This window comes from Vipera berus, assembly GCF_964194415.1.
Source record: "Vipera berus genome assembly, chromosome: 4".
Classification (NCBI taxonomy): domain Eukaryota; kingdom Metazoa; phylum Chordata; class Lepidosauria; order Squamata; family Viperidae; genus Vipera; species Vipera berus.
The window spans coordinates 84,596,818-84,623,683 of NC_138206.1; the positions used below are offsets into that span (position 1 = coordinate 84,596,818).

A 26,866-nucleotide genomic window follows, 5' to 3' on the forward strand; every position below is an offset into this window, starting at 1 on the left:
GACAGAAAAAGGTCACAATCTAATTAAATATAAATAAATGGCATTTATACTGCCCATGCTAATCATTTTTAGTAGTTCACCTAAGAAAGGTCCCTTATGTTCTTTAATAAAATGGTGAGAGAAGAGCAAGCACAGAACATTAGTAAATTATCAGAAAAACTTTTTATCCATATTTATTACCATGCTAAGATGATTCACTTTAATTACTGCTGAAATAGTACATTACCACTGAAATAGTTCATTAAAGCAAGAAAGTCTATTCCATTTGAAATACACGCATATCTGTTGAAGCTATTATATATGCAAGAATTCTGGTATACAGTACATATAATGCATACTAGATTCTTCTCACTCATTGCAGTTAAAAGGAAGTCCTTCTAAATTTTAATAAGGTTTCTTTTATAGGGAGTTCTTTCCTATGTACATTAAGAACATCATATCACATAGTGATGTATCCGTCAGCTAGGACTTATAAAAAGCCATATGGATCTGCAAACAGTACTGAATTTAAGTTGTGATTTGATTCTGCTGCTTGGAACACCTACAAGTCAGATGACACTGAATAGCAAATTATTTTGCTATTATTAAATTATTTTCTTCAATATCACTTATCATGATGTTGATGTTGAAAAGCAGATTTAAGAACGTTCTTCAAATAATGTCTTCTCATTGATTCCCCTACAAAGAATCCTGAAACATCTGTGTCTGGAAACTCGTCCAAGTCAATTTGGAAAATGAGCAAATCTTCAACTTCTATCTAGACATGTTCATTTCAGTACTGAATGGAGATGTAACTCCTCTCAGATGCTTTTCTGATCTCTTGAACTTGTCTTCTGAGGCCATACCAGGCCAGTTTTCCTCAATTTTTACCATTGCAGACTATCTTTCAAAAATATACATTTTCTGTGGCACATGATATGGATTCTGAGGAATTTAGTTTATCCTCTAATGTTTTAAAAAGTATTCACTGTACTTAAGTTTAATCTTTGTCTTCTTGTCCTCTTTACCTATCCCTACAATTACATCAGGAATTAAAGCTGGAACAAGTAGTTTTCACAATCTGCAGTGGTACCTTGGTAGTCAACTGCTTTGAAATTAATTGAATTTTGTACTCAGCATATTTTCACTCAAAAATTTTCTCTTGGTACTCATTGTTTGTTTGGTACTCAACACATAAGCTAGAACTTGTCAGTGTCAGCTGCCTTGTGACTCACTAGATTATTCCTAATGGGAAAATTTTATTTGGTACTCATCATTTTTGGTACTCATTGTGCCTCCCTGAACCAATTAATGAGGGGTACCAAGGGACCAGTGTACTTAGTATTTTCTTGAATGGTCTGAATACTTAAGCTTCTCTTGTAATGGAAGGATCAGATACAGTTCTTAGCATCTCATTTATGGTCCCAAAGCCTCCCAGAAAAAATAGAAAAAAGCACTTCAGATTAGTTTGTATTTGGGGTCATTTTAAGGATGCTTAAGAGCAAAATGGGTTCCTTTAAACTGACCCCAAAATGCCCATTTTAGTTTTTTGATAACATGTATACAAGGGTTCAATGAAAGGTAATGCCTCCAATGTTGTGTGACCAGTAGGTGGCAATGCAGATGAACTAAGAGCTCCGATATGTACTACAGCATTTGTTTTTTAAATTCAATTGGCAAGAAAAGGTTATGATGCTATTTTTTGCAAAATGGAAACCTGTAGTGTAAAGAGTAAGAGTGATAATCTTGACAGAAATATGCAAGAAAGCTGAAATATTCTTTAAGTTCTGAGAAACAAAACATTTGTAAATGGCTCAGGCAATTCACTGGGCTTTATAGAGAGTAAACAGGCAATAGCAAAGTTGTGCTCTCCATCTTTTTAAAAAAAGATTTTATTGATTTTTTTTCATACATTCAATAGTATTTGTTCAACAAACATGCTGTCTGAGTTTACATTTGCTAATACATATTTAATTCCTAATCCTTTATTCTTTCCTCTAGCAAATGATAAAATAAGTTCCAAGTTTGATAATATATCGTTTCTTCTTTTTCTTTCAGCCTCAGAGTCAGTCTATCAATCTCCCCACATTCTAGTAGTTTTTTTAATTATTTCTTCATCTGATGGTATTTCTTCATTTTTCCAATACTGCGCAAATATAATTCTTGCCGCTGTTGTAACATGTAGAATCAAATATATGCTTTGTTTATCAGTCTTTTCTGGCATTATACCTAAAAAAAGTTCAGGTTTAAAATCTACATATTCTCCCAACATCTTTTCTAGACAGGCATGTATTTTTTTCCCAATAACTCTTTGCTTTGGCACATGTCCACCAAACATGGTAATAGGTACCTGACTTATGTATGCATTTCTAATATCTATTTTTAAACCTTTTTGCTAGTCTTGCTGGTGGCAAGTGCCATCTATAAAACATTTTATATAAGTTTTCTTTATAAGAAGTTGACATTGTCAATTTATAATTTCTTTCCCACAAATTTTGCCATTTTTCTAATTCTATATTGTATCCAAACATTTTTGCCCATCTTATCATTGTTTCTTTAACTTGTTCACTTTCCATTTTCAAATTTAATAAAAAATTATAAATTTTCTTAATTAGTTTCTCATCAGAGGTTAATAATATCTTATCAAACAAAGTTTGCTCTTTGTAAAATCCATACAATTTAACATCTTTATCATACCTAATGTGCATTTGTAAATATGCCCACCATGATACATCGATACCCTGATTTTCCATTTCTTGTTTAGATTTTAAATTCCCTTCAGAATTTAGAATATCTCTGTATGTCCGGATTTTTTCAAAATTGACTAAACTTGAACGTACAAATGCTTCCATTGTTGAAAGCCACCCTGGAATTTTCAGATATATTTTACATTTTATTTTTTCCCATGTTGATAATAATTCATTTCTTATATAGTGGTTTTGAAAGTACTTATGAATTTTATTTTTCCCATACCATAAAAAACCATGCCACCCCTGTTGTAAACCATGTCCCTCCAAGCATAACAACCTTTTTTTCCTAAGAATTATCCATTCTTTTACCCATGTTAATACAGATGCTTGATAATATAAAACCCACTCTGGCAAACCAAAACCTCCATTTTCCTTGGCGTCTTGTAACATTTTCATCTTGATTCTAGCTTTCTTTCCCTGCCAAATAAATTTCAAAATTAATGAATTTAATTCTTAAAAAAAATAAAATTCATCATCTTATCACATCTGCTTCATAGTCTAGACTTGGTATCACACATCTTCCATCTTTTTCCCAAATTGAATGAATATTGTTATGGGCATCTGTTTGACTCAAATGAAGAGTTAGGGATAGCCCAATGCAAAGCAAAAGTCACCAGTACTGAAACAGCAAAATCTTTCATTTCACAATACGTAAAGAGACTCACCACAATTTCTTCAGGGAAACTCTTCATATCTTAGGCCAAGCCAAATTCAAAAAATGCTAAGAAATTCCTGGAAGCAGCAGACAAATCAGCCATTAACAGACATAGAGACAGACGCATTTACACACCATTCAAAAGAAACAAAAAGCTGAGAAGAAAAACAAAAAGACCAACACCCAGATAAGCAGGGATCAACACCAGACAATCAGACAAAAAACAATAATAAAAGAAATGCCAAGGAGAAATATAACAGGGAACAAACCCCACACTTCACTGATGACATTACTTAGTTGGGTAATGAAACATTACCTAACAAAGGTAATGCAAACAACCAAGTTCAAAGAGCACCAAGAACTCCACAGTTCCACCCTGAGCTACAAATATTCTCTTCTATTGGGTTGTAACTTTAAAATAAAATAGGGTGACATTTGTAACTGTGAGAAGTTGTACTGTAAAATGTACAGGTCAGAGAAACAGTTACAAGGCATTAACAATAGATTTCAAAAAATAAAAATGTCTGCAATTTTGTTTTGTGTGGGCACAATCACTCTGGGATTAGATTCTTCTCTTGAGATGAATTGCTGAAAAACTTAAATGGAAAGATAGATTGTGCTGGAGATCTTGTGGGCTTTTAACTGGCTTCTAGTGTGGAGATAAATACAGAATTATAAGCAGCAATGTGATAACTGGACTCAGTGCTTGTATAGGAGATGCTGTGTCAACATTTAATATTAGTACAGGGACACATAGGATTTATGAAAAGTTAATAAAAGGAAACAATTTAAAAGAGAGTCATTATTTATAAAAAGCATTAGCTTTACAAAAGGATGAATGCAGTATATAAAAGAATTTAATATACTGTTAAACCTGAGTACTTTTCAGAGCAAAATATATACACTATTTAACTTCTAATTAATTCTTGCATGCAGTTTAATTACAGGGGGCTGGTAGTAAGTAAGCTTATGAAATAAAGAAGGTTTTGAATTCCTCCATCCTTCTCTTTGCACAAATCTGTTTTTCCAATAACAACTCCATTGGAGCATTGGAAATGTACCAGAATATTGAAATGTTTATTAACATCTATTTCATTGATGTACAAAATTAAAGAAAGACAAAATATTTGCTTGCTAATGGCATCTTAAATATGGATTCCCAATCTTTCCTACACTACCCAGTATATAATGTAGCTTTTTTCATGCTTCTGATAAAGTAAACATTTTCTGTCACTAACATTACAAGCAGTTAACCTATCACAGCATGATTAATATTTTCTGTACTAATAAATCTATTTCTTCAGTCATTTGGACTGTTTGCTTTTTGTTACCCATGGAGTAAAAGGATCAGAAATACCACAAGATACCATTATACTTGTTATGTACTGGGCTCATAGTAAATACTACATGGGTTTCTGGAGCAGCTAACGGCTATGCAGCAACCCAGACTACAAGTCTCCAGTGCCACAATTGGCTATCCCTAGGCGGCAATGGTTGCTTCAAATCTATTGGTTGCCGCCTAGAGGCTAGACTATATATTGTGGCTAGTTGCAGCCATTTGCTCAGTACAGATTCTGCACAAAATAAAATATGAGTTTCCCTGTACTCAGCTACCTCATCTTCATTCCTGCACCAAAGAACCCACTATTTAACACTGGCGACAAGGGCGAAGAGTTGAAGTCTAAGAGGGGAAGGCAGTGCACGCTGGAGGGAAAAGGCATTTTTCTCCCCCCCCCCTCTCAAGGTCGGCTAGCAAGCTACGCTAGTGACCTCATGCTTAGTGGACTCATTCCCGGAGCCTGGAAAGCAGGATTTGGAAAGAAACACAGGAACTAGCAAAGAAAGAATGCCGAAGGTTGGGAAACTTTGGGAATTCGATGTGAAGCACCCAGAGGAATGGCCATCATATTTATCCCAGGTAGAGAACTACCTCAGGGCTAATCAGATTGCAGAAAAAGGACTGAAGGCCGCAACGCTACTCTGCGTGTGAGGCCCAGCAACCTTTGATTTGGCCAAGAACCTTTTTGCGCCAACACCAATTGAAGCAGTCTCCTACGTAGACCTCAAAAAGAAGCTAACCAGACATTTCCAGCCCAAGATGTCTGAAATGGCTTGGTTGTTCAAGTTCAACCAAAGAGTGCAGCAACCGGGTAAATCAGCTTCAGAATTCATAGTGGGCCTGAGGCAGGCCACACGCCTTTGCAAATTTTCTAATTTAGAAGAGCGACTACATGAAAACAGTTTCCAGGACTTAAAAGCACTATTGTCAGAAAAGTCCACTGTAACTCACTACAAAGAATCTAAACCAGTATGTCTTGCATGTGATGCATCTCCCTATGGGATGGGGGCAGTTTTAAGCCACATAGAAAGAAATGGAACACAGGTTCCTATAGCATTTTACTCTAGGACATTGTCCTCTTCTGAGTGCAACTATGCTCAGATTGACAAAGAGGCCCTAGCCATCGTTGATGGAATTAAAAAAATTCATGACTATTTATATGGCAGGGACTTCACGGTCTTTACAGACCACAAACCTCTGTTGGGACGTTTCACAACAGACAAACAAACCCCCCACATACTATCTCCAAGAATGCTGAGATGGTCTATTTTTCTATCTGCATACACTTTTAAATTGATTCACAAACCGGGCAAAGAAATGGGCCATGCTGATGGCCTCAGCAGACTACCACTGCCACTAATGGATCCAGATCTGGCTCCAGCTGCTAGAATACTGTCCATACAGGATATACCTGAATTTCCCCTGCATGCGGGGGACATTGCTGCTGAAACTTCCACAGATAAAATACTCAGTAGAGTATTGTCATGGGTATACATGGGCTGGTTGGATAAAAGGGGTGCATTTTATGGGGAAACAGAGTCATAATTCCCACTTCCCTAAGAGACAGGGTTTTACAGTCATTACATGAAGGCCATCCAGGCATTGTCAGAATGAAAGCTTTAGCTAGAAGCTACCTTTGGTGGCCTGGCCTTGATAAGGACATTGAGGGACAAGTCCATGGTTTTTATACATGCCAGCAATCTAGGCCTGAAATGCCACAGGCTCCAATTCACAGGTGAGATGAAATGCACACTACATGGTCTAGGATTCACATAGACTACGCTGGGCCCTTTCAGGGGCAGCTCTTCCTGATAGTAGTGGATAGCCACTCCAAATGGCTGGAAGTAATTCCAGTTTCTAACATGACTACTGCTAGGACCATCCAGGTGCTGAGAAAACTCTTTGCCACACAAGGGTTGCCAGATGTCTTAGTTTCAGACAATACGGCCCAATTCACTGCTGCTGAATTTCAGGCCTTCCTAAGAGCAAATCTTATCAGACATGCAACGTCTGCTCCTTTTCACCTGTCCTCTAATGGTCAAGCTGAACAAATGGTGAGGACCATGAAGGAATCACTCAAACGCATCGTAACAGATGACTGGCATCACAGACTGGCAGATTTTTTACTCTGCCAACATTCTACGCCCTGCACTGCTACAGGCAAAAGTCCTGCAGAACTTTGTTGGGGGAGGCGACTGATCACTAAACTGGACAGGTTGCATCCAGATAGAGTGGCAGCAGAAGCCTCTCAACTAAAACCCCCGAGGGGGCTGCACATGGGCGATTGGGTTTGGGCCAGGAACTATGGTCATGGGAAGCTGTGGGTTCCTGGTCAAATTACCAAACCATCCTGACCCCTGTCTTATGAAGTGGGGTTGGAGGGAGGGCGAGTTGTTAGACGACACATTGATCAGCTCAGGAAATGGTTTCCAGAATGGCCACTAAGTGAGGACTGCATCATAAGTCCCTCCCAAGGTCCTCAAACCTGCGGCCAAGCCAGTCCTCACATGGACTCTCAGGACTTTTCCTTCATAACTGAGGTGGAACCAGAGGAAGAAGTGGGGAGTCCTGGAATGCAACATGGATCCCCTGAAGGAGCAAGCCTTCCGAACTTCAGCAACCACTGTGCCTACTCTGCTGATCAGTCTGACTCTGGGGTGGGCCAACCCCTGACTCAGGAACACAAAGGGACACAAGTCTACCCAGCCCACTGGGTAAGCTGGTAGACCACAAAGTGATGGGGACTCTGAGACGTTCCACTAGGGCACACAAGCCTCCTTCATATCTTGCTGATTACATTGTAAAATAAAGAGCTATAATATTGTTGTATTGCTGTATGCCACTATACTACAGAAACTAGTGCTATGTTGTAACTGTCTAAATGTGCTATCCATGAAGCCTATTCATTCAGACGTTGTTTAATCTCGTTGTAACCTTTATATTTTTTTTGTTCTATTACTTTTATTTTAGTGTGTTTTGATAATGAGTCTTGATAATTGTATTGAGACTAACTTGTGTTAATATTGTCTGATCTAAGAGGGGAGGGGTGTTATGTACCGGGCTCATAGTAATACCATGTGGGTTGCTGGAGCAGCTAACAGCTCTCCAGCAACCCAGACTACAAGTCTCCAGTGCCACAATTGGCTATCCCTAGGCAGCAATGGTTGTTTCAAACCTATTGGTTGCCGCCTAGGGGCTAGACTATATATTGTGGCTAGTTGCAGCCATTTGCTCAGTACAGATTCTGCACAAAATAAAATATGAGTTTCCCTGTACTGAGCTACCTCGTCTTCATTCCTGCGCCAAAGAACCCACTATTTAACAATACTATTAAGCAGAAACATTATCTACCTCCTTTGTCTCTGTCCAATTTACTTGATTCTCTGTGATTTATGAAATAACATTATTAGAACATAGGAGCAACTACATTTGCATAAGAGGAGATTTTACGTTTCTAAGTCATGCATATATCCAAAAATACGATAGATAATAGAAAAAGAATCCATTTTAGGTTTCAAATTCCAAATTAGAATACATATGTGATATATCCCTAGCTGGAAAAATCTTAATTTGGTTAGGAATTATTTCTTTAAATGTATATAGTCATCTCACTACTATGTATGTTCAAGTTACATTTCTCAGGCAAGATCATATATTTAATTTCCACATTCTCAGGTAAGGTTGAGAAAGTTGCCCATACAAAAGTTACTAATTATTAGAGTTAACAACATGAAACAGCTGGATGTTTGGAAAATTAATGTAAAATAGCTTCTTGTTAGCATACAGATCAGGTCTAAAGTGCTGAAAAACTTTGAATGTGCAAAAGCAGATGCCTGTCTGTCCATGGAGGATGTTATAAAATCTATTTAAATCACAGAGGAGTGATTAGGGATGGGACATGGCAGCACAGGTGTTCATTATTACTACGCTGGAAAACTCAGGCTATTTGACAGCTACTTTCACTTTTAGGGTTGTTGTTAGTTTAGAGAGGAGAAGGAAAAGGAGGCAAAATAACTCTTTCCTGAACCATCTGGAATTCCAGAACTTTGGTCAAACTTTTCTGGCTGGATTTTGGTCTGTTTTTTCCAAATACTACAGCTAGTCCATTCTACAGATATCTCTTTCTGACCCCACTTGCACCTGCTGTATCTTTCGTTGCTGGTTTCCCCCTTTCTTTACCAATCCTCTCTCTAGGAAAATAAGGGGCACAGTTTAAAGACAGGAATTATAGGCTTGGTGAGGATCATAGGCAGTGCTTTTTTTGTAAGAAAAAAGGTGCCGGAACTCACATCTTGTTAATCTTTTATTTAAAAAATTATATATTCAGTTCTTAACATAAATTTAATTTATTGTATTTAAGGCAAATGTTCATAGTAAATTCCAAATTTTTATCCAATTCTTATTTGGCAAATCTTCGTGACTCCTTTCCTTGCTGTTAGTATCTATGGCTAAATGTCGTCCTCTGAGTAATCACAGATCAACGTACTTTGAAGGATCAAAAAGTCTCAGGTGGTCTAACAAGTTTGATGAACAAAAGTACTGAAATTGTCTTAGTAGTTGGGGTGGCAATTAGATTCATCTGCAAAAACGTGCATTCACATTCACTTGAAAAAATGGGAATGGTATTCAGAGTCTGTATCAAATGCAACAGTTTTTCTGGATATGTCTTTTTGAGAATGTATTCACGGAATCCACAAATCATTTCTCTTTCACTTAGTTGCAGTCTGATTGACAAGTTTCTAATTTCTACTTCTCCAAATGTCAGTCGAGTATTAAAATCTTCAGGCCAATGTTTTTGATCAAGTATGCGAGACCAATACGCCAACTCATCGTCTGTGCTATCAAACAATCTTTTTTCGATTGACTCTTTCAATTTTGTATAGTGTACTTGAGTCAATGGGAAGATCCTTTCTTGAATCTTTTTTGTGAAGTAAAACTCCACAAAAGCGAAGATCACATACAGCAGCAACAGCGCATTTATAATAGGGCTCAAAGTTCTGTCTTCTTTTTTCAAAAACTTATACCAGTATTTTTATATTCTTATTTGCCTTGTTTGGGTCAATGTTGCAGTCCTGTAGGTCCAAACTTAATTCTGATAATTCTTGGAGACTGTGACACATCAATCCTAGGTCCAATAAAAATTCTGTAGATGTTATTTTTCTTTTCAAGCATCATAAGTGCATTTATCATTTTTATCTCTTGTAGGATCATGCATTGCTTCTTTTTTATTTTTTAAAGAAAATTTTATTGGTTTTCTAGTTTTACATTTAAATATTTGAAAAGCAATGTGACAACTGAGTTGATCAATAATTCAATAACATACAAATATCTTTAGTACAGATCTCAAACTATTATGTTAAATGTTTCCTCTCTTTTCCCCTTAGTATTTACTGTCTCATATTTAAATTAATACAATTCTTATTATATCAATTAAATAAAAATAACTTTCTTACATTTATCAATAATTTTTAGTTTATACATGTCCTAGTTATTTTTCTTTTTAGACAATCAATGTCCTGGTTGATTTTTCCAAATGTTTAGTTTCCCATTAATATTAATATTTAATATTTATTAATATTTATATTTATTAATATTTATATTTATTTATATTATTTATATTTATTTATATTATTTATATTTATTTATATTTATTAATATTTATATTTATTAATATTTATATTTAACCCCAATTCCCTTTATCACAATTCATCACAAGATCTAATGTTCAGGATACATGTCTTATCTATTTGAATTCTCACCACCTTACACAAACTAATTAGTAATACAATATAATATTCTTATTGTCTGGTAATTTCCAGGTATCTTAAGTTTAATAACCAAAATTCCTCCTATTTCAACATTTAGTACTTCCTGCCTTTTTTCTCTTAATATCTACTATCTCATATTTAAGCTAATATTTTTTATTATTAGCGTTAAATAAAAACACATTTATTACATTCATCAATAGATTTTTATCTCATATATATCTTAATTACAATTACATTTAATATTTATAAGTAAATCAATGTTCAAATTTAACCATTAATATTTATACTTCTAAGTTACAAATGACCAAAGTTTTCTCTATCTCATCTCATAACAATATCTAGTATTCAAAGTATACATCTTATCTATTTGAGTATATTCTATTTTAATTCTCCCGAGTAAGTCAAAACCCCAATTTTCTTCAGTCTTATTCTGGCTTTCTTTCTTTGCCAAATCATCTTCCATGTCCATGCTTTTGAGTCATCAAACAAATCTCCCTGTGTTGTTACGTAGATTGTTTGATGTAGGAAAAAACCATCGGGTTGTCATTTTTTTTGAGAGGACTAACAAATCATCCCTCTATTTTTCCATTTCGATGTAGTTGTCCTGAAGTGTTTATCTTCTCTTCAGTATGTTCCTCTTCTTGATCCTTCAGGTTCCTTCTGGTTTATATAAAAAGTCTTTTCCTTTTTCCATATTGTCAGTCCCTTTTCTGGGTTTTCCATTGACTGTATTTGTTGATCAGTTGAATCTTCTGTCATAATCTTTAATTGTTCCACCTTTTCTGTTATATTCTTTGTAGTTGATTTTTTAGTTGTAGTCAAATTTTGAGTTCGTATATCTGACATCTTGTTCTTTTCTGTAACCTCTTATTTCATCAGTAGCTGTAAGAATGGTTTAATGAATTGCTTTCAACATAGAAAGAATCTTTTCCTGATTGTCATCCATAATTTCTTAGTAGAGTATTAGGTTAGAAACTTTACAATCAGAGAATGCAAAAAAGGATTTTGTCACTGAATAGGGGACACAGCTGAGCTTCTCAGCTGATGTCTCAAGGTTACATAAGTCTTATCTATTGTCTGGGATGCTGGCCAAGTCTCTTTTAAGCAATAACAAATTGTAGAATCAAGTTTAACCACAAGATGTCGCCCCTACTATTTAAAGTTTCCTTTTAAATCCAAAGTTTTTATAATCTTTTCAGTTTTTCTTCTTTTTTATAAGTAGAAACCCCGATCTTCAGTAATCATAGAAAATCTTTTAATCCACAAACTTTAAAAATAGAATTCCAATTAGGATCAAGTTATTCTTTAAACATTTTAAACTCCCCTGGATAGTCAGTCGCTGCTGTTTCTAGAGGAAGGGATAAAATCTCTTTTCCCTCTCCACAGGGGAAAGTACTTTAAGTACTTTATGCAGGTAAAAAACAATAGTTAGGATTTAAGAGAGGTAGATCTCACCCAGTTTCATCCACGCTTTATTAAAATTGCCTGGTGGTAAGTGTGACTTGGCTGTCTGCAGCCTAGTGACGAGCCATATTGCTATGGCTGGTCTTTCATCTGCTGGTTTGGAGAGCTGTCCTGGATCAAGCAGAAGGGCTACCACCCTCCCATAATCCAACAGTGATCTCCTTCTTGCTGGTCTCCTCTACAGGGTGACTTTTGACCCTTTTTAGGGTCCCCCAGCGAAGCAAAACTGGGTGCGGAAGATGGACCTCGCCTTCCAGACGTCCATGTTGGCCACATCAGCAAACCGGAAGTCCTGCATTGCTTCTTCAAAATGATATACAAGGGATTCAAAATTATTCCACACAGACAAAAAACTGCACACAAACTAGATGACACCCATTGGGTACTTAAAATTCTTCCAATATTTAGCAGCTCAGCCCCCAGTAATTCTGCACATAAATGCAACTCGCTACTGTTCTTTGCCAAAGCATGGTATATGATGTAAAGTTTATCAATAAATGATTTGAATTTATTTATTCCTGAACTTTCCTTGACAGCATCACCTACTGATAATTCTAGTCTGTGATTAGCACAATGCCAAACTATAATAGAAGGAAAATGTTCTGACAGCAATTTTTTTCACTCCACTTTTACACCCTAACATCACAGCAGTGCCATCGCAAGCCAGAGAAATCAAATATTTTTTAAAAATAATCTGTCATCCCATAAGAGTGAAGACATTGGAGTAAGGAATCAAATATTCCTTCTGCGGTTACTTTTTCAAGTTCTACCAAGTCCAAAAACAAATCTATTGGTGAATTCATTCCAACACCTTCGATACAGCATCGAACATATACTATGAGGGTAGGTTTTTTTTTTTTGCTTATTGTGGTTGATTCATCAATTATCAATGAAATTGTATTATTGGATTGAACAATTTCTTTAATCACAGTTTTCCTTATTTCTTCACTTGTATGATTAACAGTGTTAATATACATATTTGTAGAATGAAGAATACAACCCATTTCAACTCTGTTCAGTTCTTGCAGATCAATTTCAGTTTCAAAATGATAGAATGATTCATTTTCCTTTGCTACTTTATATGCAGTTCAAAAAACATTCACACTTATTATTTTTTCGTGAGATAATGACGTTAAAAAATATTCTCAAGAGTCATTTTTTCACTTCCAGCAACTATTTTTAATGCTGCTTTATGTGCAGCAGATTCTCTGTGATCTTTTTTTTTTCAAAATGACCTCAACTGTTGCTTCCTATCTTTGCCAGAATAGGTTATCTCATTGTTGGTCCATTCTTCGGAAAGTTTCATTTCCATTTTCGTTTCAACTCCAAAAGTTCCAACTTTTCTACAAGGCGTACAGCCAAGTTTCATTTTGCAAATACAGAGCCATTCATTTTTCAAGCAAAAATCTTTTTTCTTGATCATAGGTCCAGCAGTCTGGCCAGTCATTTATAGTTTGGCTTTGCTTCTCAAGATCAGATTCAGGAATAATAATAAGTTGGAAGGGACCTTGGAGGTCATCTAGTCCAACCCCCTGCTCAGGCAGGAAACCCTATACCATTTCAGGCAAATGGCTGTCCAGTCTCTGCTTAAAAACTGCCAGTGTTGGAGCATTCACCACTTCTGGAGGCAGGTTGTTCCACTGGTTAATTGTTCTAACTGTCAGGAAGTTTCTGCTTAGTTCTAGGTTGCTTCTCTCCTTGACTAGTTTCCATCCATTGCTTCTTGTCCTGCTTTCAGGTGCTTTGGAGAATAGCTTGACTCCCTCTTCTTTGTGGCAGCCCCTGAGATATTGGAACACTGCTATTATGTCACCCCTCACCCTTTTCTTCATTAAACTACTCATACCCAATTCCAGCAACCGTTCCCTATATGTTTTAGCCTCCAGTCCCCCAATCATCTTTGTTGCTCTTCTCTGTACTCTTTCTAGAGTCTCGACATCTTTTTTACATCGTGGTGACCAAAACTGGATGTAGTATTCCAGGTGTGGCCTTACCAAAGCATTGTAAAGTGGTATTAACACTTCACATGATCTTGATTCTATCCCTCTGTTAATGCAGCCTAGTACTGTGTTGGCTTTTTTGGCAGCTGCAGCACACTGCTGGCTCATATTGATTGTCTACTAGGACTTCGAGATCCCTCTCAAGGTGTTCGCTGATTTGTTGTTTCATTATCATTTCCAGAATCTTCCCAGGTATTGAGGTCAGGCTGATAGGTCTGTAGTTTCCTGGATCTATTTTTTTCACCTTTTTTGATCAGCTCTCTTCCAGTCCTCTGGTAGTTCCCAAGTGCTCCAGGTATCGTTATTTTTGTGTGTTCTGTCATTTTATCTGTTAATATTCTGGCCTTTTTATTAGCAGGACCAGTGGTTGAGAAGTAATTAGTAGTTGTTTTCATTTTTAAATTTGGGGTCACACTTTTATACTAAAAATTTAAAAAAGATTTTCAATTCACTAACATTTTTTTAAATAAATTATTTACCTTTCACACATAGTCAATCACTGTACACACACCCACATGTCAGTTGTGTAACAAAACATAACAGTCGCTACCTGCAGTAAGCACTCAGCACATGACCACAGGACCAATCACAAGCCAAGCAGTACCACAAGCTGAGCAGTGCCATCACAACCAGCATGGATGAAGTATGCATGCATTGGACTCGACACAGAAGAAGCCTGCATGCACCGTTTTAATAATTTTGCCACCAACCTGCTATGCTAGACAGGACAATTCAAGTCCACATGGACCAAATATCAAATTTTCAAAAGTTACTTTTAAAGCTGATCATAGATATGAAAGATGATTGTATGCCTTTGAGCCAATCACTATCTCTCAGCCCAACCCAACTCACAGGGCTGTTGTGAAGAATATAGGAAGAAGAATTACTATTAGGTATGTTCATTACCTTAAGTTATTTATAAAAATAATAAAGCAGGGTTGTCAAACTGCCAGCCCATGGGCTGGATGCGTCATGCAGAAACCGTGCCCACCCCATTGCCGGCAATGGCAAAACCATCCCGATACATTGTGCGACATCATGTGACATCGTGAGTTTGACATGTCTGTAATAAAGGGATACAAAGAAAGAAAGAAAGAAAGAAAGAAAGAAAGAAAGAAAGAAAGAAAGAAAGAAAGAGAAAGAAGGAAGGAAGGAAGGAAGGAAGGAAGGAGGGAAGGAAGGAAGGAAGGAAGGAAGGAAGGAAGGAAGGAAGGAAGGAAGGAAGGAAGGAAATAAATAAATAGGGAAATGGGGAAATGAGACTAAGACAACCAATGGCAGCTACATCATCACATCTATGATTCTTCAGCTAAATAAACCTAATCTCTAAATTATGCTCAGAATAATGCAATGGCTACTTTGCATAGAATAACTGTCATGTTTTGTTTGCATGAGTGGTCCAGAAGATGAGGTTGTATGCAAGCTGTCTCAGGGCTCTTCTTCACTTTTTCATTTTTTATCCTTTGTTTCTGTGAAAGCATTTTTGGAATCCCTAGGGATTCATCCATTCATTCATAAATCTTGTCTGTGAGATGGATACTATATGCTACTGTCTTGCTAATGGTATTTTCTCCAGTTTTGGGGAAAAGTTCAATTCTGGAAACCAGCATATGTCAAGAAATCAGGTGTCATCTTCAGGTGTCCTTGCTAGGAGCAATAATTATCTCTGCTGTTATTCTTCTTGATGTTTGTTGTACTATAATTGGTTCCCAATATAATCAGGGTTATCCTTATCTCCTTAGCAGTTCTGTTTGGTCTTTTTCTTTTCTAGCCAGAAGCAGTGCTAATTTTCTTCACACAGGCTCACTTATCTTTATGTCATAGAAATTCTATATACAATATATTCTTCTATGGCAGGGGTGGGGAACAATGGCTATTTTATGACTTGTGGACTTCAACTTTCAGAATTCCTGAGCCCGCTACAAAGAATGATTTCCAGAAAGGAGTGTCAGTCTTCTTTCATTTCATTTTCTCTTAAATTAGATTCTCCAAAGTCTTGTATTATTAGTTACAGAAGATCGAAGGGCACAATGTTGTTTCTGAATACTCCTATGCATCCATTTTTGTTTTATTTATTATATATTAGATTTATATAATTCTTTTCCTCTAGGGAGCACATAGGAGTTCATCTATTTTTTTTCTCCCAAACAACAATCCTGTGAGTAAGCTGGGCTGAAAAATAGTGACTGGCCCATTTATCCCAGGAGTTTCCATGCTTGAAGATAGACATCAACTTGGGTCTCCTTGATTGTAGGCCCACTATATTAACTGCTCCATAATGCTGGTTGTGTTATATTTATGCCATTTAAATACTCCTTTCAATAATTCATTCATGACAAGAACTGATTCATAAATCCAACCTAGAAATATTATACAACTCATAAATCCTCACTAGTGTGTATTAAAAACTGTAAAATATAAAGCCCTTTATATTTTACTGAATGGCTTTTCCAACAGTATTTTCTTATTTGCCTCCACAGTGCCAAAAAGCACTTAGGTTCACTCTGTTATTTTTCTCTGTTCCAATATTTAGGAAATAAATAATATTATTATTGACACAGTATTAAGCTGGAGGATCTCAAGAGTCAAACTTTTTAATGTTTAAATAAGTGCTACACACACAAAGTATACACCCTGCAGCTATGGTCTGAAACTTTTAGGAGTTCCCATAAGAAATGCATTCTAAAGAGCTGAAGTCCACTTAGCCATGAAAAAGTACCTTCAAGCTGCACGCATTTAAACTATCTTTGAATACATAACCAAACGCCTATATTGAACTTAGAATGCAGCAACATGTCATATTCTTTAGCTCCTGATTCAACCTTTGAGCACATTAGATTGGGAGGAAAATGTTTTGAGAAGGCTTCCCAACCCCTTTTCTAGTATAGTCTTTGTGTTGCTGTGTGCAGTTAACATTGGTTTATGCTCTCTGGTTTCCATTGAGACATATAGTAATACCAGTTATCAATCGTCTTCCATATGGTGTGGTTAATAACACTGTAGTAACAATTTTTAAAGAGCAAGCAGTCATAATGACAGTTAATGATACTTTTGTCTTCCAAAAATGTGCAACTAATCACATGACAGTCAAAAAAACTGAGCTTACTTCTGCATCTCCCATACTTATATTTTTTAAATTTTCTAATGCACAGTAATGATCTGGAATGTATAGTTTGTGAACAGAAGGCTGATATTATGTGTCTTTATTATTCTTATTAATACTTATATTATACTTAACAATAAGATGACAATATCTGAGGCTAATTTAGGACGTTAGTGTAGAGCAGGGGTGTCAAACTGCCAGCCTGCGGGCCAGATGCGTCATGCTGAAACCACGCCCACCCCATTGCCGGCAATGGGGAAAAAATGATACGTCACAGCACGTCACATGACGTTGCGAGTTTCACACTCTTGGTAAAGAGTGAAGGTGTGAACTATTTTTATTTCCTAGATTTCAAAAATAATTTCTAGGGATTCTTTTGCCAATGATTTGTTTTGAAATGCCTCTTACATTTTTGAAGGCCACACAACACCAAATGAAAGGAAGTATTTGAACCTGAAATAGCATCCACATCATGAGCTATTAATCAAGAATGAACCTTATTCTAATTTTGGGAATCCAGATTAAAATAATTGCACATTGGAAAGACTTGGTCATAACAAAATAAAACATACTTAAATGTTAAAGCTATACTTTTCCTTTCTTGTAACATGACTATGCTTTCATCCAAACAATGTTTTTTGGTCAGTTATGATTATATAATCCCTTTTTATTCCATTTCTAAACAAAAGTGGATGTAGGAGATAAGTATGCTGAGCCCGAGGGAGGGGTCAAATGCATCATCAGTCATGAGTCCCTTTGCACCCACAAGAGATCTAAATATAGCCTACCTTGAATTCCTTAACTCCCACTAATTTCCCTTGACTGTTAGTATTTCATAATAAACTTGCAATAAATTTTTACTCTTATTTGAATTGCCTGAATGTCCCAAATTCCCCTTGGAGTGTTTTAACTTATTAGAAACTGAGATAATTATTTTTATAAATTTGCAAGTTTGCTTCCAAGCATATCATACTAATGGTTTGGTGACAATTATACTGCCATGTTTATGAGAGTAGAAAATGTGAAACAACAATGAATGTTATAATATAATCATATCTAAATTAGACATCAGAATTACTTAAAACTGAATGCCTTCTGAGTATCACATAAAAGTGTTTCAGGGCCTTCCTCTCAATAGTACTTAGTAGCAGACTTATATACCTTTTTACAGTGCTTTACAGCCCTCTTTAAGAGGTTTACAGAGTCAACATATTGCCCCCCAAAATCTGGGTCGTCATTTTATTGACCTCTGAAGAATGGAACTGTGAGTCAACCTTGAGCTGGTAAGAATTGAACTGTTGAACTGCAAGCAGCAGGCAGTCACCTGAAGTAGCCTGCAGTACTGCATTCTAACCACTGTGCCACCATGGCTCATTAAACATATTTTGTCTATAAAGAGGGAAATCTGTAAGCTTGTATTAAAGCAAAATCATTTTATGATTTCAGCAAATTTAGGAATAATGCAATCAGTGCCAGTGATATTTTTAATATGTTGCAAGGTGCATATATTATATTTTGTTTTCACTATTATAAGACCTGACTACCTTGAAAAGCCTTAAGATTTTAGTATCAATTTAAAAAGTATAATATGGATAATATATCATATTAAACTATGAAATAATATTATGTGCACATAGGAAGTCTGTGTATTTTTAGTTTTCTCCAGGTGGTAAAATTGTGGTCTTAAGGATTTTTGATGGAATCACTTATGTAGATTAAAAAAAATGAAGCTATTTATAAAACTGTTTTACAATATAAACAGAACTATGCTTCTCTTTTATTTTATTTTTATTTCAATATAAATATGCAGGTAATTTTACACACAACACAGTCTGTTTTAAAAGTTAGGCTTCATAGACCAACCAAAACATTTTATTAAGTTTATTAACTTTTTTTCAGAGAATTGTTTTCAGAGAAACCAATCTGATTTTTTTAATGTCTTTATATAATGAAATATCTATGGGGACTGACCTTTTGTATATCCTATCTCTCTGTATGTTACTATGTTACTGTGGGGGGAGACTTAAGTTCTAGTCCCCTCTTAGGCATAGAAGGCTATCATATGGATCACTTTGGGTCAATCATTTTGCCCCAGTCATTCTGGCTCCAAGTTGAAAACATCTTTATGGTTTCTGGTTTGCGATCACAGTGCTGGTGGATGTTTGGGGAGAACACTCCCTCCACCGTCTGATTTTCTCCTGCCAGGGGACCCTGAGAAGGTCCAAAGTCACCCTGTAGGGGCAATGAGCGTGAAGAGGACCCTTGAGTGATCACAGAAGAGGAGCAACCCTCCCGTTTGATCTGGGGCAGCTCTTCGAACTGACAGGGAAAAGATTGACCATTTATGGCCCATCATTAAGCTGCTGACAGCTGAGGCCAAACTTACTAACAAGCACTTGAAAGCAATGTGGAGAAATTGGGTGAGATTTTATCTTCTCTGTATCCCAAGTATTTTTCCTGTTAAAAGCTTCTTGAAAATCTATTCCCTTTTGAGGAGAGAGGGAAGGGAACTTTTTTCCCCACCCTCTAAAATGGCGGCATCTGACTACTTAGAGCAAGGATCGGCAACCCGTGGCTCTGGAGCCACATGCGGCTCTTTCAGCCTTCTCCTGTGCCTGAAAGAGAGAGAGAGAGACAGAGAGAGGCACTTGCACTTTCCTTCTCTCTCTCTCTCTCTCTCTCTCTCTCTCTCTCTCTCTCACACACACACACACACACACACACACACACACACACATACAAAAACAAACTGAGTGGGGGAAGAGGACTGGCAGACGAAAGGCAGAAAGAGACAGAGGGAGAGAGAGAGAGAGAGAGAGAGAGAGAGAGAAGAGGCAAGTGCCTCTCTGTCTCTCTCTCTGTCTCTGACTCTCTCTCACTCACTCACTCTCTCACACACACACAACACAAACACACTGAGTGGGGGAAGAGGACTGGCAAACCAAGGGCAGAAAGAGAGAGGGAGGGAGAGAGGGGGGAGAAAGGAAGGGAAGGATAGAGGGAGAGAGAGAGAGAGGGAGGGGAAGAGAGAGGGAGGGAGAGACAGGGAGTGAGGGAGAGAGAGAAATAATAATAATATATCTGGTTGTCCTTACTGGACTTTTAGTAAATAACTTTTAATGAAATATTTTGATTTTTTTAATTAAGAGGAGAGGTATGGGGATAATTATGCTGTATTTAGAGATGGTAGATAAGCTACTAAAATTGTTTTTACCTGTTGGGATGAAGGAGAAAGGGTTTTTTTCCCCTCTTTCTTCTGTCCTTTTCTCTTTTTTCCCCCCTCAATTTTTTTCTTTTCTATTTTTCTGTTTGTAATTTTTATAGTTTGCACCGGCTTTTTATTTCATAAATATGAGGAGGACTCAAATAGACATTTGAGTATTTTATTTGAAAGTAACCTTTGACCCAGCATCCTTTTTTTTTGGAGTTCAAAATGTTTTTGTTGCATGCACAAATAAAAATTTGTTTTCTTTGTAGCAGTTCATTGATTTCATAAATGCAGCACAGTATTCATTTTAGATATTGAAAGGGTTTTGTAGCTCCTGTTTTTTTCTTTTCAGTGGGAAATGGGTCCAAGTGGCTCTTTGAGTGTTTTAGCTTGCTTTCCCCTGACTTAGAGGAAACAAAGTTTTGAAAAGATTAACTTAATGCAACTGGATATTTATTTTCTGTCTGGAATCTGGCAACTCAAAAAATTCCTATTCGTACTGGAATCTGTTATTCTGCTTTATTTGCAAAAAACAACTTAAATTGGATAAGATTTTAGCCCGGGATTTGAAAAAAGACTCTTAAGGTGATCGGGGACATTTTGTGGCAAAGCTTGGCACAATAGTTTTATTATTTCTGACAAAGAGACTTGTTCACAGCCCAGGTCTGACTTTGGTTTTATTTATGAGAAACCTATCTCTGAGAGAACAGCTGGGCAGTGAAACTGGCTTCTAGGAACAGTGGAGGTGAACATTTACTGACTGTTCTTTAATAAATAGCCTTCACTAGAAAGATCATTTTTAACTACGTCAGAAATAGAGGACAATTTTCAAAACATCCGGGATATGTTTAAACTTATACTTGAAACTATTCTTGCAAACACTGAGAAACTTAAAGCTAATTTGAAAGACAAAGGTGCCATCTTACCTCCAGAAAGCAAAACCCTGATTGCTGCTAGAAAACTACCAATCCAAAAAACAACAGAAGTGGAACAACTGAACGCCAAGGCAGAGGGCTCTACAGAACAACAAGCACAGTCTACTGAAAATCCAGATAACAACACTATAATTCCAAAACAGGAAATGACCTTCGACGAAAACCAGAAGAAGAAACTTGAGAAATGAAAAGACCAGATCGAATTAAAGACAGCTATACCAGAACAAATATGGGGATCTGGGATATCAAGGTGATTTAATGATTATAAATGGGCCAGACCTCTTAGAAATCTAGCAACTAGATGGTCTCCTTTAATCCAAACAATATATACAAGAATGAAGAGAGACCTATCTGATGATTTAAAAGCATTGGTATGGAAGCATAGTTGGCAAAAGAAGAAAGTTAGAATTAGGTTGAAAAACTGGGGCCCCTTGATATATTAGAGAGGATCCTAAACTGTCAGTTAGTGGGCTAGAGGGGGACTTTGAAACAAAGGAAAATTTGAGTACTAGATTTAAAATAGTCAGAAAATAGTAAAAAAATAGGGGATTAATTGGTTGAATATTGAGGATTTAGATTATCAAGGGAAATCTAAATTAACTATTAGGAAATAGGTTTGAATTATTGATTAGCCCAGTGAATATAGATGATGGATCTGAACTAATAAAGGACACTGTATTATTAAGGCAGTGATGTACTAGGATGGGAAGTAGAAAATGTTTATGGAATAGAATAAGAACATATTTAAGTTCTAATAGGTGTATTTTAGATATTATAACTTTTATGAAGTGAGAAAAAGGAAATTTGGGTTACCTGAAACTTAAATACTATGGATATTAAAGGTTAAACTGGAATACTGTAATTAAAAATTAAACTTAGGTAAAATTTAATAACAGGACATTGATTGTTTATTGAGATTTATTAAGATATATATAAGCAAAAAGAAAAAAAATATTTATATATGCGATAATGAAATTTCTACTGAATTTTGATATAATTAGAAATTTATTAGCTTAAATATGATATAGCAAATGTCAAAGGAAACTGAGAAGAAATATTTGATGATGTAACCTGAGATAATTACTAAAGATTGTATTACTGATCTATTGTTTAACCCAATTACCACATTGCCTTCTAAAATGTTATCCTTAACTCTATAAAATCCAATAAAAAATTTTTTTCAAAAAAGAAAGAAAGAAAAGAAAACATCTCCTTTACATCTTGCTAGGTTCATAACCTTCATTGAAGAGGTTTTCATCTTATTGTGGTTCTGTTTGGTTGAATAATAATAATACATTCATAGAACTGTTTTTCTATAACTCTAACCTAATGGTATAACCAAGTAACAAAGAATACATTGTAAACTGTTAAAAAAGAAATTGCTAAACAATTAATAGGCTATTATTTCTTAACAATTATGGAAGTCTTGCCTGAAACCAACTTTACCCAGTTTCTAATACAATGGTTTCAGGATCAGACACTATTGGATGCAGAAACATTTCTTTAGTTTTTCTTTCCCTACTCTAGTGGGGAAAAGAAGTGAGAAGTGAAACAAGACGTCAATGAAAAAGTAATATACAGTATATGGATAATATGGATAAAATATATACTTTTTCTTATTTTTAGGAATGCTGCTGAGGAGAACAAAAAGTTATATGCAATCTATGGTGCAAAGTGAGTACTAAAAACTGTTTCCTATCTCTAGTGACCTCTATAAGGCCTTTTGCATTTATGTTGTTACCTGTATAATCTTAGATGACTACAAAAATGGAAGCTGCTTGTCATGGTTCCGATAAATGAGACAGTTCAAACAAATTGCAGGCATTATTTATCTAAAAAGTCTTAGTAATGAAATGATACATCAGCACTCATGGAGGGATGCCAGAATCTGAGATCTCCTCCCCCAAAACCCATGGTAACACATACATTTCCCCGCCCTTATCTACATGTCATAAATCACATTATCCAATTAGTTTTACATATGAGGTTTCACTTCCCATTCTGTATGCAGGCTTTTCTAATCTTCTCAAAACATCTGCTGTTTTCCCCCAAAGTGAAGCAATTTAAAGTAACAGGCTGTCTTTTATATTGTCAGTGCAAAAATATGTCAATGTTTGCAGCATTGACATTGCTTTATATATGCACTGTAATAGCAACTTGAATGGTCATGTCCTAGCCAATTTGGAAGAAAAATAAGCCACAATAAAACCAGGAATTGTCAGGTACATAGAATCAGGACCACAACATAAGGACTAAAAGATTCCCTATTTTTATTGAAGATTTGGGGTTTTATTTATAAAAAAGACGTAAAATTGGAAAAAGGACTATAAAAATTTTGGATTAAAAGAAGAAAATCCTAAACAACATGGGCAACATCTTGTGGCTAAACTTGATAGTACAATCTGTTATTGGCTTGAGGTCCAGACTATCTATCTATCTATCTATCTATCTATCTATCTATCTATCTATCTATCTATCTATATACATATATACATATATACATATATACATATATACATATATACATATATACATATATACATATATACATATATATATATATATATATATATATATATATATATATATATATATATATATATGGGAGATCCATATATATACAACTGAGGGAGATCTACACGATGATATAAAAACACGGATATGGAAGGTGAATTGGCAAAGAAAGAAAGCTAGAATAAGGCTTAAGAAAATTGGGGCTTTTATTTATTAGTAAGGATTAAAAAAGAATATACTCAATTTGATAAGATATGTACTTTGAATATTAGATTGTGATATGAACTGAGATAAAGAAAATTTTGGTTATTTTAAAATTTTGAAGTATAAATATTCTTTGTCATTGTCTTTCTTTGGAATTGGAGTGTAAACTGACCTTTTACAATTCTATGGCCACTGTTGAGTTTTCCAAATTTGCTAGCAAATTGAGTGTAGCACTTTTTACTGCATCGTCTTTTAAGATTTTGAATAGCTGAGCTGGAATACTGTCACCTCCACTAGCTTTGTTGTTGCTCAGATTTCCTAAGGCCCATTTCACTTCACATTCTAGGATGTCTGGCTCGGGGTCACTGACCACCTCATTGTGGTTATCAGGGATGTTAAGCTTGTTCTTGTATAGTTCTTCTGTGTAATTTTGCCACCTCTTCTTAATCTCTTCTGCCTCTGTTAGGTCCCTGCCATTTTGGTCCTTTATCACGCCCATTTTTGCATGAAACTTTCCCTTCATCTCTCCAATTTTCCTGAAGAGATCTCTATAATCCTCCATATTCTTTTGTTTTCTTCTATTTCTTTTCATTGTTCATTTAAGAAGGCATTCTTATCTCTTCTAGCTATTCTCTGGAATTCTGCATTCAATTGGGTGTATCTTTCTTTTTCTCCCTTGCTTGTCAATAAGTATGACATTACCATAAACAACAGAATCAAGTAAATATTCAAAGATGTGAAATAATAAAATACAGATTTAATCCTGGTCAACAATACTATAAAAAAGAGCTGATAAAGTTGGGCCAACTTGTCAACTGCAGTACACATACTCTCACACATACTTAATTTTGTTTTGCAAGACTTCTGATATATCAGATTTACCACAAGTTAAAAAAATAATACATTGTGATTTGCAGTACTTTTTAAAGTGATCTGCCAGAAATTCTCTTAACACACATGGTAAATTTACTCCACTTTCTCAGCCTATACATCAGTACTAAAAAGTAGTCTGAATTCTTAGGATTTATTTTTTATTTATTTTATTTTTATTTTTATTCCATTTATATCCCGCCCTTCTCTGAAGACTCAGGGCGGCTTACAAGCTTAGCAATAACCTTCATTCTATGTATATGCCTGCTTATTAGGGCTTTCCCCCCCAAGCGGCATTATTACAAAGTCAGCTTAATTGCCCCCAACAATCTGGGTCCTCATTTTACCTACCTCGGAAGGATGGAAGGCTGAGTCAACCTTGAGCCTGGTGGGATGCGAACCTGCACTAATTGCAGGCAGCTGGTGTTACTTAAGGAGGCATTAGCCCACTGCTCCACCAAGGCTCTTTCAGAGTAGATGAATGAGTGGGTATCAGATTTTTCTAAGTCCCCTCCAATTTAACCATAATGCAAAAAGTAGCATTCACAAAGCAATTTCTGATAAACTCAGACTGATCTAAAAATGAACGGAATCACAGATCTTAAAGGAAATGACAAACATGTGGAAATGATCCTCACTTAAAGGGATTGGATGTGGCTTTCATTTCTTACAATATCAATTCCTGCCATCGTGATAAATAAATTGTACAAATGCATGCCATGCTGGCAACTATTTATCTCATTATGGCAGACATGAGCAACATGGTGGAACTAAGGTAACATACGACCGACAATCTTTGCTGGCCTGGCGAGTTTCTAGTTGTTTTGGAACTGCTGGTGAGACCGTTAAAAGTCGTTGGCGCTGTTTGAATTTGTTCTACCAGCAGCAAGATCTGACTGCTGGCCTAGTGATGGATTGTATTGCAAATCAGGGCTGTTTCCAGAGGAGGCAGAGGAGGAGAGGACCTGGAGCTTATGGAGCGAAGGAACTGGATGAGGCTGTCGGCAGGACCAGAGGAAGAGAGAGAGGCTTTTGGAGGAGTTGGTGGCGGCGGCAGCGTGCTCCAGGGGTGAAAAGAAGCAAGGCCTCTTTAAGGAAAAGGTGAAAGAGTCAGGATCAGAAAAAGGAAAGAATACAAGCTAACCTGAGGGCTAATCCACATGGAGCCCCATTTCCATCTGTCCTGTTTGCCATCGTTCACTCCCTAGAGACTAAAATGGACAATGTGAAATTTGAGCGGGCCACGAACAAGGAGTATATATCGGAGGTGGTGACCCTTTGAGAGCTGTACGCAACGAAATTTCATTTTGATGTATGTCGATTGGTGTACATTCAAAGTGACAATAAAGTTATCATCATCATTATCTGGACCATATACTTAGCCAGCCTGCAGAGCTTTTTGAACTGTTCTTTCTATAGACTCTAACACAGACCCTCTCTTCTAAAGCCATATATCTGTCTCGCCACTTTTTTTTCAGTACAGTCCTGAGCCATTTTCCCCTCCCCCAAACTACAGTTCCAATTCTGTATCCTTTGGGGAGGGGGGAGCTTTCATCACACATCAGTAAAGATCAAAATTTTCCCCAACCCACAAGGCTTTAAAACAGGCTTTGACAACAAGGTTTTTCTAGCAGTGGATGCTATTTTAGTTCTTCATTGTCATTCTGGGAGAATTTTTAAGGTCTTGTTGCTAGAAAATGAAGAGTCAAGCTTTGCCTTTCAACAGAATAATTCCTCCTATTGTCTTCACTGATTTAGTGGAAATTTTAAAGCCTCATTGCAATGCATCTCTATGCAGTGATTCTCATTTGAATTTTTTTCTTATGTTCAATCTTGTCTGATTCTCAAAGACTGCCTGGATAAGTCCCTGCAGTTTTCTTGGCAACTTTTATCAGTTGTCATTGCCTCCTTCCTAACGATGGGGGTGTGAGGTATTACCCCCCGTTGATAGGGCTCGCAACTTGGGCGTCCTCCTGGATTCACGACTCAATTTTGAAGACCATATAGGGGGCTTTTGCCCAGGTTCGCCTGGTGTGCCAGTTGCGACCCTATCTGGACCGAGATGCCCTACGCACAG

General features: G+C 36.3%; 1 protein-coding gene across 1 annotated transcript in view; it reads left to right on the forward strand.

Annotated features, from left to right (window-relative positions):
* Positions 1-26,866, forward strand: part of GABRB3 (gamma-aminobutyric acid type A receptor subunit beta3) — a gene marked incomplete at its 3' end in the record, with an annotated part of 329,767 nt that overhangs the window by 114,524 nt on the left and 188,377 nt on the right. The window contains exon 2 of the mRNA XM_081326818.1: positions 22,828-22,875. Within this exon, the coding sequence (XP_081182944.1) occupies positions 22,828-22,875 (48 nt within the window). The remainder of the gene's footprint in view (positions 1-22,827; positions 22,876-26,866) is intronic.